General features: G+C 43.1%; 1 protein-coding gene across 6 annotated transcripts in view; it reads left to right on the top strand.

Annotated features, from left to right (window-relative positions):
• Positions 1-19,208, top strand: part of MEF2A (myocyte enhancer factor 2A) — an 82,278-nt gene that overhangs the window by 44,611 nt on the left and 18,459 nt on the right. For 2 of the 6 annotated variants that reach the window (XM_071568842.1, XM_071568845.1), the window contains exons 4-6: positions 11,098-11,229; positions 14,206-14,425; positions 15,324-15,383. In XM_071568842.1, coding sequence (XP_071424943.1) covers positions 11,098-11,229; positions 14,206-14,425; positions 15,324-15,383 — 412 coding nt within the window. Of the gene's footprint in view, positions 1-11,097; positions 11,230-11,294; positions 11,445-14,205; positions 14,426-15,323; positions 15,384-19,208 lie in introns of all 6 variants that reach the window. The other 4 variants (XM_071568841.1, XM_071568844.1, XM_071568846.1 and 1 more) reach the window with 3 other exon arrangements.

Below are 19,208 nucleotides of genomic sequence, written 5' to 3' on the forward strand. Positions count from 1 at the left end.
AGTGGTCTGGAATATGAGTCATCAAAAGCTTTTATATATATATATACATATAGATACATATACTTTTGTTTATCTGTGTATAGTGGTTTGATTATTTTTTTTCTAGTAAAAGTGTTTCCTATAAACCTGACTCATAAACAGGTTGTGCTTTGGGGGTTTCATTCCCACTCCTGGTTGAGGAAGAAAGAGCTGCCTTGAAAACTTAAAATGTGGTTGAGGTAGCAAATGTGTATTTTGAATGTAGTGACAGAAACACCTGTGGATTCTGTGCTGAACAGACCAGTTTCCTCTCCTAATGGTGCCTGTCTCTTATTTTTACCCCCCTTTAATTTGGGAGATTACATTCAACACTTAATCCCCAGAATAATTTTTTCTCAGCTGTTTACTGCAGTCAGTAATTTTTCTATGTCTTGCACTTGGTAATATTGTTCTGCCTTGAAATACTATTTTGATTCTTTGGCTGTACTGAAATTGCTTTGGACATACTGATGACTAATGTTGACGTGTCTCTTTATTTATTTATTTTTAAATGACAGATTGGTGGTGACTTTAAGCAAGCTGACAGTGCTAGAAAAAAGTTTTTGGTCCTGGTTGCTGTCCTTCATTGCTGACACAGAAAGAATTGCCAGAAGTAGGATGGGCTTATTTTGTTTTTTGAAACCACTTTGGCTTCCCTGCAAATACTCTAAAGCTGCACTTCCCTTGTGTCTGAACCAGTGATTAAATGTAGTGGTTTGGGGTTAAGGATACAACATTTCTTCTGCCTCTTGTATCAGTGCTGGTGCTTTAAATTTACCATGTTCTACTGGGATTCTGAATTTTGATGAATTCCAGATTTAGTCACTGCTTAAAGCGTGCAGGTATCTGAAGTTTGTCTAGAATGCATCTTTTTATAGCAGCTTCCAAAGTCTCTTGCTAATAATGATTGTACTTGGCTGGTCTGTTACCCCATCATTCTATGCAGGTGCAATTCAGGTTGTCTCTGTCCTACAACACTCCTGGGACAGTTACACCAGTGAGGTTATTTGGAAGCTGTGAACTGAAATTTGCTGTCATGTTGTCATGTTTTACTAAACTAACAGCAAGAGCTGATCACTGAGGTGCTGAGTGACAGCCCACGAGGCTGTGCCTCATTAGACTCTCAGATGGCTGCTCAGGAGGCTGTGCTGCTGGAGCACCAGAATCCCAAATCCATGTCAAGTCCTAGTGCAGGGCCTTTCAGTGGCACCTGCCTGCTGATAACTCTGCAGAGGCTGCCCTGCAGCAGGCAGGGACTCTCCTCTGTTATGAAACCCTGGATTTATAATTTCCCAGCTGTGCAAGTGATGTTTTCCCAAGTGACTCGGCACTGTGTTTGGAGAACGCTTTTATTTTTGAAATTAGGGCAGACACACAAGTCCAGTTCTCACACCCGCTGCTCAGGGAACACATGTCAGGGATTCACTTCTGCATTTGGCTCTTCTGGAGACGTTGTGTTAAGCAGGATTGAAAACTGACTCCAAGGGAATCTGTAACAGCTCAGTGCTTGTTAGTGCTGGGGCTCATGCAGGCAGTCCCACAAAGGCAGAATTATTGTGTGAACAAGTTCTTCAAGCTGTGCTGGTCTCGTGTTGCTGCAGGATCCGGTGCCTTTGAAATCCTGTAGTGACAGAAAAGTGTATTTTTACTGTGCAGTTTCAAAGCAAGGACTGTGGCATCTGTTAATCAAGAGTGAGTGACTTTACACAAGCTGTGCCTGGAAAGAACAGACCCAGAACAAAGCCCCTCCTGCAGCCACAGGGAGAGAAAGGGCTGTGCTTTGTGATGAGAGGCTTGATTTCAGTGCAGAGTTAATGTAATCCCAGCCTTTGACTTGAGGCTCGTGGCTCAGGGAGTGCCTTGTGCCAGGATCAACCATCCTGCAGGAGGGACAGCAGAGGTGCTGCTGCCTCCTCAGTGCTGTGCATCACTGTCAGAGGATGCACAGGGTCATCTCCAGGGGCCTTCTGGGCCTCAGCATGTTTGCAGGCTCTGTTTCTCTTGAAGCTTTTAATACTTTGCTTTCTGATAATCTTAATTTTTGGGCCTTCAGCTGGTGGTGCTGCAGGAGGTGGCCCAGGGGGTCTGTGCATTGCTGGGGTTTTACTGCAGGGGTGTTGATACTCACCTGGGATGTTTTGCAGAGTAACTGCACCTGAATGAAGACAGTGTTTGTGGTGGTGGTTCTTGTGGAACAGACCTTTGAATCTCCTGGCAGCCCATATCATTATAGATCAGATGATATTCTTGTTCTTTATAATACTTCTAAACCAACACACACAGAGTTCATTGTGACTTACTGGGGATAGTTAATACATATTAATATCATATCAGTGATGTAATATTTCATGTGGGAGCTTCCATGTCTGTAGTTTACAGTGTAGACTGTGGAATGCTAGTCAAGTTAGTTAAGTTGTCTCTTAACTGAAACTGTGTTTCACTGGAAATACTTAGCAGATAATTTCAATAGGAAGTGAATAATATATTTTAAGTAAAACCTCCTGAAATTTATTGGGAATGTTGTGAAGACTTTTTAGATCAAAGCTGTTAGACATTGTCCCATGGAAAGCTCTTCCATAACAAACTGATGCCATTTAAAGCCCTGCTCTTTCCTGCAAGTAACTTACAGTTCAGCACTTGCTGACTACAGTGACTTCTTAAAAAGAAAAACAATCAAGCATGCCAGAGCCAGTCTTAGCCAATGCTGATGTGCCTTACACATGATAGAGCAAAGCTCACTCATATTTCACTGCCCCTGATTCCTCTACAGCCTTTTCTCTGTCTCAAGGTCCCACCTTTGCTTTCCCACCCCCCTTTGGTAAGTCAGGACAGTCTCCCAAGAGATGCTTTGGCTTTGAAGAATTCTCTCCAAGTGAAGGTTATGCAAGGGAAAACACATGAAGTGCATTTGACCCTTATCTGAGAAGTTCAGTATTCAAAACAGGAATTGTGACATAATTGTTAGAGCTTTGTCTTGAAGTCCTGTGTCCTAATTGTTTTAGTTCAGTAAAATGGAGCTGTGTCTGTTGTGCCCTGTTGTCTCCTCATCTCTGCAGAGGCTCAGTGCTTCCTGTGGGACACACTGGGCTCAGCTGTGCTTTCAGTTGTCTTACTCAACTTGCTTATTTTGGGGTGTTTTTTGGTGAGATGGTGGCAGTTCCACACCAATATCAGCAGCAGTTGAAGGCTCTTCTGGTAGCGTAGCCACTTTCCTTATCCTTACATGCAAACAGTATTTCAACAATAGTATAAATCCTTAAAATCCTTAAAACCCACAAAGCATTTTCTTTGGGAATAGTTGCTATTTGGTGTTGTAATATTTTGGTAACACTCACTTATCTTGAGCACCAAGACTCTGAGTTAGTTTCTGTTATCCCTTCCAATTTTAAAGCTGTGAAGAACAACCCAGGACAAGGAATATTTGCATGAGCAGGTGGACCTAAAGAACCCCATTCTTTTTATATCAGGGAACTGTAATTGGACTTTAGACATTTTTTTTCTTGGCAAACCACGAGTAGGAGATAATATTTTTTTCCTACAGAACTTCTAAAAGATTATGAAGGATATTATGCAGATGGATTGCTGCTCTTGGAAACTTTTCATGTTCCATATGGCTTATCTGCAGTGCTCTGTTGCTGAAAGGAGGCTACTGCTGCTGCTTTATGGTTTAACCATTGCAAGCACAGGAAGATCTGTGTATGGCAGGATGTGTCTGTGCATGTGTGTGTTGTCACTTGGGTAAGGGCTGAAAAAAGCATTTATGTGCCATAGAATATCTCTTGGAACATTCTATTACACAACTGCGTTTTGCTCCGTTCTGCCGTTAATTTTCGTTATTTGCAGACTGCATTCCCTGAAAGGACTGTAAAATATATTCATTTTGTGTTCTAAGGGATAGTTTCTGCTTCTTTAAGATGAATATCAGTATATTTTGTCCTTGATTTTTAATAAAAAGATTGAAAAAGGTAAACTGGAAGGTTAGTATCTTTAGTGGGAAAAATTAGTTGATGGTACTTCTTGTAGAAGAGGTAAAATGCCAGCCTGCTCAGTGATGTAAAATGTAATGATCTACTGAGTCATACAGAAAGTGAAACAGGCAAATGCATCGAATGCTGGACTTGGAGAGCTTGACTGAGCTGGCACTGTGGAAACAGCATTATCAGTGCTAATGGATTACTAATCATTTTAAGTCCCAGGGAGTTCATGTGGGACCAAGGAGTGCAGCCTGTGTAGGTCAGCCCCTCTTTAGGAGGTGCTCAGGGCACAGGCAGTGGTCCTGTAAAATCCCAAATCCCAGCAAGCAGCTGCCCTTCTCACATCTCCCAGTCCAGTGCACCGTGTAATATTCTGGGGGTGAAAAGAAGAATGGATTTTATAGCCCATAAAATTCTAATTGTTTAGTAATTGCTTGTGGATTATCTAGTTAAAATAATATTTCACAGCAAAGATGCTTCAGGCTAGAATGTGAGCTGCATGTCATATCATGTCTAAAACCCTTTTGTATGTGTTATTTTGTATAGATGAGAGTTTGAATCCTGAGTGCCATCCTTATCATATCTGGGAGGAATTTGACAGCCAGCTCTCATGTTTGGCAGGCCAGGGATACATGTTAAAATTTGCCAGATCCTGGAAGGGCTCCAACATTTGGAACAAGGCAGTGTCTTTTCTTAGAGTGGTTTGTAACAGGGACACTGATAAAATTTCAAATCACGAACATTTTTCATCTGTAAATGCTGAATACCTTTGCCTAAAACTGAACATTGAGCATTGCTTAGAGGGGGCTCCTCTTTGTATTTTATGACCAAGTGCTAGGCAGGCTTACAATTGTTTTATTTGGAAAACCATGGAATAAATAATTAATGCTAAACCTCCTGTTTTCCCTGACAAATAATACCTGAAGGGAAGTTCCAGCCAGTTGGGGGTTGGTCTCTTCTCCCAGGCACTCAGCAATAGGACAAGGGGGCACGATGGGCTCAAGCTCTGCCAGGGGAAATTGAAGTTGGAGAGCAGAAAAAAATTCTTCACTGAGGGAGTGCTCAGGCATTGGAATGGACTGCCCAGGGAGTGGGTGGATTCCCCATCCCTGGAGGTTTTTAAACTGAGCTTGGCTGTGGCACTGAGTGCCATGATCTGGTAAAGGGACTGGAGTTGGACCAAGGGTTGGACTTGGTGATCTCAGAGGTCTTTTCCAACCCGAATGATTCTGTGATTCTATGGATGTGACACTGAGTGAGAATCCACCACGTCTTGATCCAACCCCACTGTGATCACCAGCCCAGGGCACTCTGTGCCCTGGGCTGGTGATCACAGTGGGGTTGGATCAAGGGTTGGACTTGCTGATCTCGGAGGTCTTTTCCAACCCAATCCATTCTATGATTCTATATTTGCCCAAATATATAATACCTATAGCAAACCTTAAGTACTATGCTCAGAATTTTTGACACCCAGATATTTTTGCACAGTATCCATTATTTCCTTCTTAAATATCACTGCTCGTTGAGCACAAGTATGGAAAATTGTATTTAACCTGAAAGCAGAATATGTCAATGTTCAGGTTTTGTGTCATGTGCAGGCCTGGCTGGGGAGCTCAGGAGTACTTGGGCAGACCTTGTGCTTTAACAAGTTGAGCTCTCCAAGTTGCTGAGCTCATGGAAATGTCTGTCATAATCCAATTTGGCCTCCCATGCGTTCAGGGCAGTTTGGATGCTGTGCTGCTGCTCTCCCTCCCTGCTCTCCCTCAGCAGGGCTATAATTAGAAGGTAAAATTCAGACTGATTGTGTGGCAAATGTTACTGAAAACGTGTCAGGGACCCTGAAAGGAGCAGTGTCAGGGCTCAGCCTGAGGGACCTCCACACTCAGAGGGCATGAAAACACCTTCCTGAAGACACTTGTAGTGTTTCAGTGGTTGAAGCTGAGAGTGTTAATGGAGCCTGAGGAAACGATACCAACTTTGTAAACATTCCGTAAAACAATTCACTACATCCAATGGTGAAAAAAGGAATTTCAGCCCAAGGAATAATGTTGAGCTTCAAACACAAAGCACCTTTGCTGAGTTCATTTATGTTTTTCTCTGGCTATTCTCTTGGTGTTTGTCCTGCACTTGGGATTCCCTCCTGCTTGGATTTCAGGCAGTGATGGATTCATGGACCCAGCTCTGGGGAGTGCAGCTCTGACTTTGCAGAGCCATGTTGTTATTTCAGAGAAAACCAGAAATGGTGACGCTTCTGAAGCCAAACTGACCTGCAGGAAGTTTAAAAACTAAAAATAGCCCCTGGTGACTAAGAATACTCCTCGAATACTTGAATATGTTTTCTGCATAATAGGGGAGACGTGCCTACATCTAAAGGATGAGACACTGGAGCATTGTTCAGGCTGAGGAAAGTGGAATATTTTGTGTTACAAAAGAAGAAAAACCCAGCTTGGTTTTAGGCTCAGCTTCTTGGCAATAATGTGTGACAGGAAGCAAATTATAAAGCAATTGTCATGGTTTCAGCATGAGTTTGTGCTGTATGTAAAACCTGCAGTGATTGATACCTGTGGTTCTTGCCTGCCGAGGTGTCTGTGCTGTGGGAAGGGAGCTGAGCTGCAGTGAAGGACTGTGCCCTGTTTGCTGTCTCTGATGTGTCAGGTATTGAGAATACAGACTGGTGACCAGAACACATCTGGTGATGTGGCTGCCACATTTGTCCTTCATTTTGGGAATATCTCAGAAAGAAGGCGTGGCTTTCCATGTGTGATTTTTGGATGTGATTATCAGTGGTGGCTGAGGCAAAGCTTTGCTGCTGCCAGAAGGCACAGGCCATCCCTTCTGCCTCCCCTGTGTGTCTGTGGTGCTCAGCCTTGGAAAACCATTTATTCTGCTGCAACTGGATACAAACCCAGCAAAAAATTAGTTAAATAAAGAATGGCCAAGGAGAATTTTCTGTCATTATAGCAAAGAAAGGAATACTGTCCACTAGAGCATCAGGAAACTAATTGTTTATCCCTTTGATATCCATGGTGTAGGTACCTACTGGAGCAGCAGTAATATTTGGGCCCTTTCCATTACTTTAGACCTGAGGAATACTTAATTTTTAAAAAATTATGATATTTAAAAAGTGTTGACTGCAAATTGTGCTGCTTCACAGCTTTTCTGTGCTCTGGCTGCACGAGCAGAAGCAGAGCCAGCCAACAGGATGTAAGTGAAAGGTTTGCCTTTTCCAAGGGAAATCACTTCTCATTTCAGTGTTAGTCAGATTTTGGACATGGTTTTCCCAATTATTTGTGATGAAACACCAAGAAAAGTCCTGTTTGGCCAGCTCTAGTAGTGCAAAAATAGAGCTGTTAACATGATCCCTGGTAGCTTTGACAGCAGCAACCATTTCCTTTTTGTGTACTATTACAAGAAACCCAACACTCAGTGTTTTGAATGACCCGACACGTTTTTGCACTTCATAATGCTTTTTACACATGAGGTCACTCCACATTCTTGCTTTAAGGCAGAAAAATGGATCAAACAATAAATGGTTTTGTTGAATTTTTATACTCTGGTATCTCTGTTGTTGGTCTCAGTAACATTTATGTAGAATTGTAGAGAGAAGCCAATTATTGCTTTCTGTTGTTGTTTTGCAAGAAGCTCTTCTTCTGTTCCTTCAATGTCTCTTGCCAAGGCATGATTCTTCTCTTAAATTAGCAAAATGCAGTGCAATTAAAAAGTACTTTGCATATGTGTGGGGAAGTTCAGGAAAATATTGGGGCTCTTTTACCATGTGCTTGACTGCAATATTTAAACCTGTCACAGCCAGTCCAGCCGCTCTCATCTCACGCAGTGTTTTCTAAGCTCTGCCATTCAAATCAAAATAAATCCGTATTAAACTAATGGTTATAATATTCACATATTTCAGTTTTACACAGTGGAACAAAAGCAGTTTAAAGTTTCAGGGTCATTCTGCAGTATCACAATGACCACACCTGCCTAGAACACTTGTGTGGTGACTTTGTCACTAAACTGTGTTACTGTATTTGCTTGATTCTTTTTAAAAAAGGTTTCACACTTCCCTTGGTTCTTCATGAATCCTTATTTTCTGACTGAGATCAGTACTTTTCTCTCCTCAGCTTAGTTTGTGCAGCTTTGATCTTACACTGCACTATCTCAGTTACTGGGGCACAATCCAGTGCATTGGCAAACATGTTGGAACAATTTCCAGTAATTTTGGCTAAGTCTTAAAAGGAAGTGGAAAGTGATACAGATTAACTGAAAGGGCTGCACATTCCCTTAGATGATCTGGAAAACAAGACTTCACACCAGAAGGTAACTGCAGTGAGCATCCAACAGCAAAACTTGGAATTTAATGCTCTTTTCCCCTCTTGCTGTAGTAAGCAAAGTATGCCCTATATTTGGTAGCCTCAGCTCTTGATTCTATTCTAAACAAGCTTGTGTCTCAGAGCAGAGAAATAAAACTCTTTTCATGCTACACAAGTTACTTGGTCTCACCAACTGGCCTTTTATTTCTCAGAGTTAGTAAAATTTCGGTCTCCACGATGGTATCTTGGGAGTAGCTCAGAGAGTCGATTTATGTACATTATTGGGAGAAATAACCACTTTTAGCTCCGGAGACTCCGGAGGGTGAGTGGGCGCTGCTGGTGGGCTCGGCAGTGCCGGGTGCCGGGGTGTGTGTCCCGGGGTGTGTCCCCCCCGGTGCGTGTCCCTGCGGTTCTGCCGGGGCAGGGCCTGTGGTCGGTGAGAGCCCCGTGCTGTGCTGGCTCGCGTCGCGCTCGCCTGTGCCTGTGAACAGGCTCCAGCATTCCCTGCTCCAGCCCGGCCTGGCCGCTGGAATGTTTTACTATTGTGCTCCTGGGGCCGATAAAGTTCGCAGGCTTTTTATGGTCAGGCCCTCCAAGTGGCACTTGGTGTGTTGGCGATAAGGAGACAGAGCTGGGGTGATCAGACCCGGCTTATTATCTGTAACAGTGAGCCTGGCTTAAATCCCTCCACAATGGCAGGAACCCCATCTGGAGTGACGCTTTCCAGAGCCTGAGACAGGAGATACTGAGGCATTTTCCTTCCTCCTGAGTCAAAGCAGAGTTAACCCCATTGTTAGCAAAAATAAACCCCGCGCAGCCGCCAAGAGGAAGGAGATATTTTTGTATTTAAGTCTCTTCCTTTTGGTTAAACCTGGAGTATAATTTTCAGGCAGATCCGGGGGGATGAACTGCCAGTGCTGCACTTAAAAGCTTTCACTGGGTTGCTTTATTGAAAGGAGCTCTAATGAAACTCCTGTGCTGCAAGACTTCAATTGCTGAAAGGGGTTTTAAGGAGGAGAACTAAGAGCGTGCGGAGCTCCTGCAGGACCTCCCTTTGCAGTGTCCAAACACAGCCTGTGCACTGCCCAGAGACGCTCAGGCTCTATTTCCAGAAGGCCGTGGGCTGCAGGGGTTAAGTGTAATCCAGATTACACAGCGCTGCCATTCCCCTGCTGATACCCAAGTGTGGCAGACGGGCAGGCTGCTTGTCAGGACGGGCTGTGAGAGGCAGAGCAGGCTCCGACCTTGGCGCGGCCGGGCCTTGTATGGCCAAGTCCGTGCACGTGTCCAGCTGATTGGTCGGAGCCGCGGCCGCGGCGACGCGACAGGTGCCGGAGGGACCCACACCTGCTCTCCCCATATGCTGAGCTGGTGATTGCGTGTTTGTGGGAGCTCCAGATACTGTGTGGGATCGGCAGAGCGAGCCAAGAAACTCGAGAAGGAATTGCAGCTCCTGGTGAACTGTGATATTAAAGGAGTTGGGTTCTCAATTGCCGCTTTAAAGCTGCGGCAGAAATAAGGGCTGCTTTGCATATCTATAAATAGTAAAGAAAGGCCTGGGTACTTTGCATTGTACTAAAAATTGTTAGACAGTAGGAAAAAATGCTGCTGAATGCTATAAACTAAAACATCCTGCTTTATAAATCAGAATTTCAGTGTGTTACGGAAAACATGGAATTGCTTTATGGTGCTGGGAATGTCAGCTCACAGATTTCTAATATTCAGGGGGTTTAGTACAAAATTCATGGAATACAGATAATTTCTCACAAAAAGGAAACACAACCCCTTCATGCCTGTATAGTCCTGCTGCTGCCTTTATGTACTGATAAATGTGTATCTGTTTAAAATTTATATTGCTTTCCTTCTGAAACTTTTCAAAAGGATCGTTCCATGGGTGACATTTTAAATCTTGTTTTGTTATAAATGAGAACTTGCAGAGAAAGATTTCTGATTGTGTAATAGGGTGAAAAACAAGACATACAAATATCTCTTATGCTTAGCTCACAAGACCTGTAGTTTCACATCCTTTCTCTAATGCCTGGATTGTAGACAAGCTTGCTTTTTTTTTTTTCCAGGGGATGTTGGTGTGAGTTCTCCATCAGAAAACAGGAAGTAGCCCAATAAAGCAGTTGCATCAAGTTAGTCTAAAGGACTCTGAAAAAGCTTATATTTAGCAAACGAAGTCATTTTAGAGAGGGATTATGTAATTTCTTTTTATACTTTTTTGCAGTTGTTGTTATCATGCGGGATGACAGCAGTGCAGGAAGATCCTGCCTTTATCAGCTACTGAGACTTGAGTGCTGCATTTATTAATGTCCTGCACTTGTTGAATTGGTTCACAAATTTTAGCCACTGTGTTTCTCAGAATTTAAATGTGTGCTTTTTGAAATGTGAACATTAAAATTGAAATGCTAAAATCTCCTTACTAAAGATCCAGTAAACTGGCTTTTAATTACCATTGTATGAACTCCTTTGCCACAGGCTTGAATGTTCCTTGTCAGGTAACCTTCACTCCATCAGCCAGTGTCTAAACATGGTTTTCCATGGAATGCTGGGGAGATGGAGTGCTTGTAGGTGAAAGTTACCTGTGAGGTGGCACCTGGCAGAGCCCTGGATGAACCTTTTCTCTCCGTGTGCTTTGCCACTATCTCAAAAGACTAATCCTGTGTGTTGAGCAGCGAGTTTTGCCTGTGAAAGTCTGATGTAGTTTCAGGGGCTCTGAATGATTCAGTAGTGTACGAAACTTCTTGGCAAGTTAGTATGATTTGTATGTGAATTTTCCAATTGTATTTCAGACCTTAAGAAAGAAAGGCCTTAATGGTTGTGAGAGCCCTGATGCTGACGATTACTTTGAGCACAGTCCGCTATCGGAGGACAGATTCAGCAAACTAAATGAAGATAGTGATTTTATTTTCAAGCGAGGCCCTGTAAGTACTTTTATTTTATCTCTACTTTTTATTTGTTGATCCTTTTTATTAACTTCATTATTTAGGCTCTGAACAAGAAGGAACACAGAGGGTGCGACAGCCCGGACCCTGACACTTCATATGTGCTCACGCCACATACAGAGGAAAAATATAAAAAAATTAATGAAGAGTTTGATAATATGATGCGGAATCATAAAATCGCAGTGAGTACTAAAGTATGGTTTGTGCTTCTCTTACATGCATGAGAATTTACATGGGGTTTGCTTACCACTGAAAACCACTTCAGAGGCAAGAGGATGTGATGGCTGGAGAAGGGAACACATATTTTTGAGGCAGAGGGAGGTGCTGATACTTGTTAAAATACATCTTATCTTAAAGAATAAAAAGAATTATCTCCAGCTTCTGTTTTGCACTCAGTTTTTCTTATCTTGTGAAGATGAGATAACATTTCTAAATTTCAGGAGCCTGGCTGCATTACCTAATCCTACCTAAAATATATTTATAAAGACAGATTTTTGTCGTGGGATGTAGGATCCTTTATTTACATCTTGTCAGTCTTCATCTGTCTGTTGATCAAGATTTGGCAGTTTGTTACAAGCAGGCAAATAGAATTGGACTAGTTTTGTCATTAATCAGTGGAATTTATTTTGCTCAAATATAGATGTAGAAAGATACTCAGATATTTAAAGATTAAGACTGGTGCCCAATGAGAGCCTCAGAAGAGTGCAGATTACTCCTGAAATTCCAAAAGACACTTCCTTGGACACTGAAAGATCTTGGAAAATTTTCTCGCCCATGAGCTGTCACTTGGCTCCACAACTTCAGTTTGGGCATCAAAGCAGTGCTCATGTCACATGTTTTGATGGAGGTGTTCATGATGACATTTAATTCCCACCTACAAAAGCCAATTAGTGTTGAGTATTGCAGGGGAAGTATTTTCTAAGAAAACTAACACAGGACTCTGCCACAGCCTCTGAATTTTTTAACCTGGCCAATCCTGTAGCAATTCAAGGCCTGTCTCAGTTAATGTGCACCCAGCACTTGAGTGCTTGTCTTGCTGATAGTGGAAATCATTTAATTGTTAGAGCAATGACAGACATGACACCCAGCATTGCTTCTGTTAGCCCTTCATAGCTGAATGAAGGCAATATCTTTATGCTTTGTTTTTTGAAGCTCTGTGCCCAACATTTCTGTGTGGAGTCACCTCTAGGTCTCAGCTCTCAACATGTCCCAGCTCAGTTGCCCTCCCTTGGTCTTCACAAACAGCCTAAACGTGTGTGTGTGGACATCAGCATAAATAGAAAGGGCAACATCATTTTTAGCTCCATAGTTCCGTATTTATAACTTAAATTTGGCCTATTTTGTTCCTACTTTAGTACTTATGGGGCAGTGTAAGAACAGTCCCCTTGTTCTCGTGCACTCGTTGCTGTCAGGGGACAGGAGTGAGGCACAGCCTGAGGATTCAGCCGTGCCCAAAGGAGCCCCATGGATGGGCAGGGACAGCCTTTGGTGTGAGCTGTGAGGGGAGCTGTCAGTCCTTAGTCCTGTACTGAGAAACAGAAAACTGCCCAGCTGTCACCTCCCAGCAGGGTGTTCTGCACACCTCAGGTATTTCCAGTTCAGTTTGAGCTGCTGCTTAAAAACGACCTTTTTTTGGTAGATACTGAATATTTCTTCGAGTAGTTTTCTGTGAAAACCAGAGCCAGGATGGGTTGTCATTAGTTAGATACTGTGAGTGATTTGCTAGCCTTACATCATTGTGCTTCATTACTTTTTCCTTCCATCTGTGCCAAAAATTGATGATTATTCTTAGAATGCCTCAGTGGGGACACTCTTGGCTCTCAATAGAGAGAGATTTTGTTTCTTGTAGGGAATGTATTCTGCTCTTTTAATTAGTATAGTTATTGTTACATTTCTAGTATTTAGATTTTCATGCAGAACTATCATTCTAAGTGATTTTTAAGCTGCATGTGATGAAATTGCATTTTTGAAGTGTACTTGTGTTGGTCATCTGCCTTTGACCTCTGAATCCAAACTATTCTCTCTCTTCCCTCAATAAATGCTACTGAGTTTTTACCCTGAAGTTGTACCTGTCATGGGTTTGTTTTCAGTAATTATGAGAGTTGTGAAATAAAATAGTCCCTTTTGTTTCAGAAACTCATCCCTGTCAAAGGATAGGAATGAGACAAAGGCCAAAGAAGTTAGTCATGACCAAATGAGTACCATAGATGGGAAGGCATCTCAGCTTTTCGTTCAAATAGCTGTTGAATAACAAACATATATACTGCAGCAAAACAATTGCCTTTTAAATAATGCTGTAAAGATTGGAGTTTAAAAAATGAGATATGGAAATAAAGATGGGGGGGGTGACTCAAGCAGGGGTTTGTGGAACCTGAAATGTTTAAATACAAGTTACTGAACTTCCTTCTAAAGATTTGTTTGTTTTTTATTCTATTGAAAAAGAAAGTTTAAGAGATTAGCAGCAATATTTTGGCAAGGGTATTAATAGGAAATGTGGTTACTAACTTTTTCTTTTTTGTGTAATAACTGTTTTTATTGTGCATGTTTATGCTTACATTTTGAAGGTACAGTTCATTGATTTGTAGACATGTTTAGCTTGTCATTGCTTTGTAATAATCCAAATTAACTGGTTACTCTGTTGTATTTATGAGCTTGTGAATTCATATGAATATTTTCAGTTTTCTGTATTTGGACTTCGAATATTTTAAAAGTTTTGGAACTGTATTGATGTGATGTATAAGAATTTAACACCGTCCTTTGCAACAAATGGATGTTTTAAAACTGTATGCTTAATACTCAGTTTAAAAACTAACATAATTAACTTGTTTTAAAAAAAGACCACAACCTGATTACTTCTTGGCAAACTTTAATGTGTGTTTTTATGCTGTGCTATGCTACAAACTCCGTCAGTGCTAATGGTGTTGTCTTGTGTGTTCCTCATCTTCTCTCTGCCAGCCCGGTCTGCCCGCGCAGAACTTCTCCATGTCGGTCACGGTGCCGGTGTCCAACCCCAACACCCTCACCTACAGCAACCCAGGGAGCTCCCTCGTGTCCCCCTCGCTGGCAGCCAGCTCCTCCCTGACGGACACCACCATGCTGTCCCCTCCCCAGGCGCCGCTGCACCGCAACGTGTCCCCTGCGGCGCCGCAGCGGCCGCCCAGCGCTGGCAGCGCAGGTGAGAGACAGCTGTGCCCTTTCTGTGTCCCCTTCTGTGCCCCGTCCTGTGCCCCCTCCTCTGCCCCGTCCTCTGCCCCGTCCTGTGCCCCCTCCTGCTGGGCACAGCCACACACACGCACCCCAGGCACAAGTTCTCAGCGGCTTGGGTGCATTTCCATAGCTTGAATCATAGAATTGATTGGGTTAGAAAAGACCTGAGATCATCAAGTCCAACTCTTGGTCCAACTCCAGTTCCTTTACCAGATCATGGTACTCAGTGCCACGGCCAATCTCAGGTTAAAAACCTCCAGGGATGGGGAATCCACCCCCTCTCTGGGCAGCCCATTCCAATGCCTGAGCACTCTCTCTGCAAAGGAGTTTTTTCTGCTCTCCAACCTCAATTTCCCCTGGCAGAGCTTGAGCCCATCGTGCCCCCTTGTCCTATTGCTGAGTGCCTGGGAGAAGAGACCAACCCCCACCTGGCCAGAACTTCCCTTCAGGGAGTTCCAGACAGTGCTGAGGTCACCTCTGAGCCTCCTCTTCTCCAGGCTAAAGATCCCCAGCTCCCTCAGCCTCTCCCCACAGCACTTGTGCTCCAGTCCCTTCTCCAGCCTCGTTGCTCTTCTCTGGCCCTGCTCCAGCCCCTCAATCTCTTTCCTGAACTGAAGGGCCCAGAACTGAACACAACACTCAAGGTGTGGCCTCACCAACACAGAGTACAGGGGAAGGGTCGCTGCCCTGGCCCTGCTGGCCACGCTATTTTTGATCCAGGCCAGGATCCCATTGGCCTTCTTGGCCACCTGGGCACACTGTTGGCTCATGTTGAGATTCCTGTCATTTAGTCCCCCCAGTCCCTTTTGAGTACAAAGCTGTGCACCCTTTGGGGTGAGCTGGTTTAATGCTCTTCTCTCGCTCAGGTGGAATGCTGGGGACAACTGATCTCTCAGTGCCAAACGGAGCTGGTACCAGTCCAGTGGGTAAGTGCAGTCTCATCTTGTCTTTACTGAAAAACCTCACAGTGGTGTCAGTTCCTCAAAAGCAGTTCTTTATTTTGACTGTTTTGCACAATTGGAAGAACCAAGTGGTGATTTTTTTAAGCTGCATTGGAGTTACCAAGTGTTGTAACTTCTTACCAGGCACTGAACTTTTCCCTGCCGTGCCCTTTGGACTGCAGCAATACTTGCATTTTTATGTCAGTGCTGTTCAGTAGCACTGTGCTGCTCCTGCTTTGGTGTGTCTCTGCAGGTGTAATTACAGCATTCTGAAAAGATCTTCTTTGGCCAAATTTCTCACTTAGTGTGGAATTCCCTGAACTTACCAAAGTGTTGCACCAAAGACAATTTAGCTCAGTTCTCAGCCTCAGTATTTGCAGGAGTGGATGTTTGGTACTGGTTGTGGTGCCAATCAAAATGAAGCAAATACAGACTGTATTGTTTGTGTTGCTGTGTGTATCCTGCTAATCATTTCCTAGCAGTGCTCTGAAGAAACCAATAAATCTTGGAAGCTGATAGCCAGGGTCTGTCTTCATTTTGGATGATGATCAGAATTTCTTTTGAAAACAAATTAGAGATCTTGCCAGAAATTAAATTCACTGTATTTTTTTGGTCTTCAGTAAAAAGATATGATGGCACTTTTTCATTTAAAGAGTATTTTGTCTCCGCTGAACAAAATGGAGCACTGATGGAGGGCAGGCAGCCACTGAGATTCATTATTCCACAGGAAGCCAAAATAAATGACAGTTCCCCCACTTTGTGCCTTTACCTGTCCTGGTGACTGAAGGTCAGTTCTGCAAACACATGGAACTCCCCTTGGAACGTGTTCATAGCAAGGAATTAGAGAAGCAACTGTTGACCTTTCAGTATTTGCCCACTGGCTACTTAGTGTGGCAACTGGGTAAAAAGTTCTTTGAACATCAGGTCAGGCAGTTGAATTGGTGAATAAAAATGCTGCAACCCCAGGGCTGAGAGCACAGGATTGGCTTTCCACTCTGCATCCATCCTTTGGCCATGTGCAGCAAAGATATGAAATATTGAAGAGTGGTTTCCATCAGGTAAGCAGGATTTTAAATGGAGGAAACTTCCTCAGTTGAAAAAAGATGACTATTTTTAGAAACTGTGGAGGTCAGATGTTGATTTCCATAGTATTTCTCTAGTCAGGCTAAATAAGTTTATTATCAGGCTGTTTCAGGCCTCTACTTCTAAATCAGGCTTTAGTAGCAGCAGCCTCAGATTGAGGACTCCTCCTTTCAGTGAGCAAATAAAACAGTTGTTTACAGCCCTTGCTGTGGGGTATTAAACTCTAGAAATGCCCAGGTACTGCAGCTTGGTGAATGTATTCAATGCAGTAAAGTGTTCTCCTTCTTGCATTTATTAATAGTTCATGTAAAAAGCCAAAATGCATCACTTATCTCTTACTCCCCAGAACATCACACCCAAAATGTTATACATGTACCCACTCACTTCTAGAAGGGTTTGTCATGCAAGGGAGAGTTGTGGCTGTACCAGAGCAGGGGAACATCTCTAAGGAAACTCCAATTCCTGGTTATCAGCACGATGCTAAACCAGAGAGTACCAGAGTTGTCTGAGCTCTGCTTTCTTTCCAAGTTATGGCATTGCAACTTCTAAACAGTGACAGGTGCACAGGAACCTTCTCAATGCAACCAAAATTAAGAAATCATATTAACCAGATTGATTAAATCTGCTAATTTGTCAGTCTGAGCTTGACAGCTGCTGTTGAAATGTATATCTTGTTAATTATGTCTGCAGACAATGATGAGTTTAGTTTCTTGCTGCATTTATTGTAGAATTCACTTTTTAAAAAATCTGTTTTCATCTTTTAGCTTTCAGGGTTCTTTGAACTTCTCAGGAATGGTGAATTCTCCTATGGATGTGGTTGTGAAGGGTCATGTGGCAAATCTGCAGCTCACAATTTATAGGAGTGATGTCAGAGGTGAAGTTGGGAGTCCTGGCATAGCCATATTCCCAGATACTCCCTCATAAATAAAGGAAAACCCCATCTCTTGGACATCACGAAGCTTTTGTGCATTTGAGATTTTGTTCTCGTTTCCTTGAAAGATACTTAAAGGCCTTTATCTCTGAGTAAAAAGCAAGTAAAGGTTATCTTGCTTATTTGGGACCCAGTTCAAACAAAGATGTTGCATAAAATGGCTCATACTGAGTTCACACGAGTCTTTTTCTCAAGTCCTGTGTAACTTGATTGGAATGGAAATGATTTTCTTTAGCAGTCAATCTGCCAACTTAACAGTTTTTCTGTGGAAAATAACTTTGAGTAAAAATATCTGCGTGTTGTAGCAAAGATTGGTAGGTGGTTTTTTATATCCAGAACAGAAAAATTTGTGATCACTTTATAATATTGAGAGCTTACTTCACATGCAGCTGTCAGAGCTCTGAAAAAGCATTTTCATTTTGTATTATTTTTAAAATTCTGCCCACCACATAAAAAACACTTGCTGAAAATTTTTACTTGGCAAATACATCAGTTTTGAGAGGGGAAAAATGTCCAGCATTATAACAGTGTTTGCTTTTGAGCTAATTTATTTTTTTTGTTAATTAGAGCAAATGTTTTTGAGCTAGAACTTTGATGCTAATGCTGCTCCTGGTCAGTGTTAAACCCTGTTCAGTTTGTGATGGGCAATAAAGATGCTCCAGGAGCCTCATATCACCAAGATGGGTAGAACTTGCTGTTTGTTGTCAGCACCATCATGGCTGGAGCACAGACTGTATGTCTGGTATTAGTCCTTTCAAAGGGCTGTGACTAATTAGGCAAAGTGCAGCCTCACATGAGCACCCAGATATGGGGCAGAGTTCCTTTGACTTTGCACTGAAAGGGACTGGCCATGGAGAGATCTGCTTGGCTTTGTCCCAGTGGATTTGGCATCACACCTTGACTCATCCAGAAGCTGCCAGTGAAATGCACTTCAGTGACCTTGTCCCATCCTTTAGGACTGAGAGTCAGAAGCACTTTAGAAGCACCACAGTTATTAATCCTCTGCTTTCACTTATGGCCCTGAGCCAGTGCCACACCAGGGACCTGAGCTGGTTTCCATTGCCAAGGCTGCATGAGAGCCATAAACCCTGAGACACAAGTTCTTCCCAATCCCATGTGATTTGGAAGGAATTTCTGGAAGTGGAGGCTGTTCATGATTCTGCACAGATACAGTATTACCTGTCTATGTTTCTTTGTCAGTGAAGTGGTCAGTACTGCAGTTAGTCTGGTACAAAAGAAGAAAAAAGAAAAACAAATTGTCTTTCCTCTGACAGTTTCATCATCAGGAAAAGGATAAGAAGGACCTCTCCTTGAGCACTGCATTTCTCTTCTCTGTTCCACAGCTCTGTCTTCTCTGATGTCCTCACTAATCTTCAGGTTCTGAGGATGAGAAGTGACCTCAGGAATACTGAATTTCTTTGGAATAGAACTGGAGGATAAGCTGTGCCTTGTGAGCTGTTGGGTCTCTGCTCAGAGCCACTCTGGGCCATGTGTGGCCTTGTCCCCTGGGCTGAGCAGGGGCAGAGCTGCAGCTCCACACACCTGTGAGCTGCCTCTGGTGGCCACAAGGGGATCAGGACAGAGAACTGTGAAAAGCCACACCTGTAAACGGTTCCCTTTGTCTGGAGGGCTTGGCTGATGGGGAAAGCTTTGTGTGTGTCTGAGGATCAAGAGTCTGGGAGCTTGGTCTTGCACAGGCCTGGGAATGCTGCATTTCTGGAGTGCACAGGAGGCTTCCACAGCAGAGCAGCTCTCTGTGCACACCTTTCTGGTGTGTTTGGCTCATTAAATGAGAC

The sequence above is a fragment of the Pithys albifrons genome, chromosome 13 (assembly GCF_047495875.1).
Source record: "Pithys albifrons albifrons isolate INPA30051 chromosome 13, PitAlb_v1, whole genome shotgun sequence".
Lineage (NCBI taxonomy): Eukaryota > Metazoa > Chordata > Aves > Passeriformes > Thamnophilidae > Pithys > Pithys albifrons.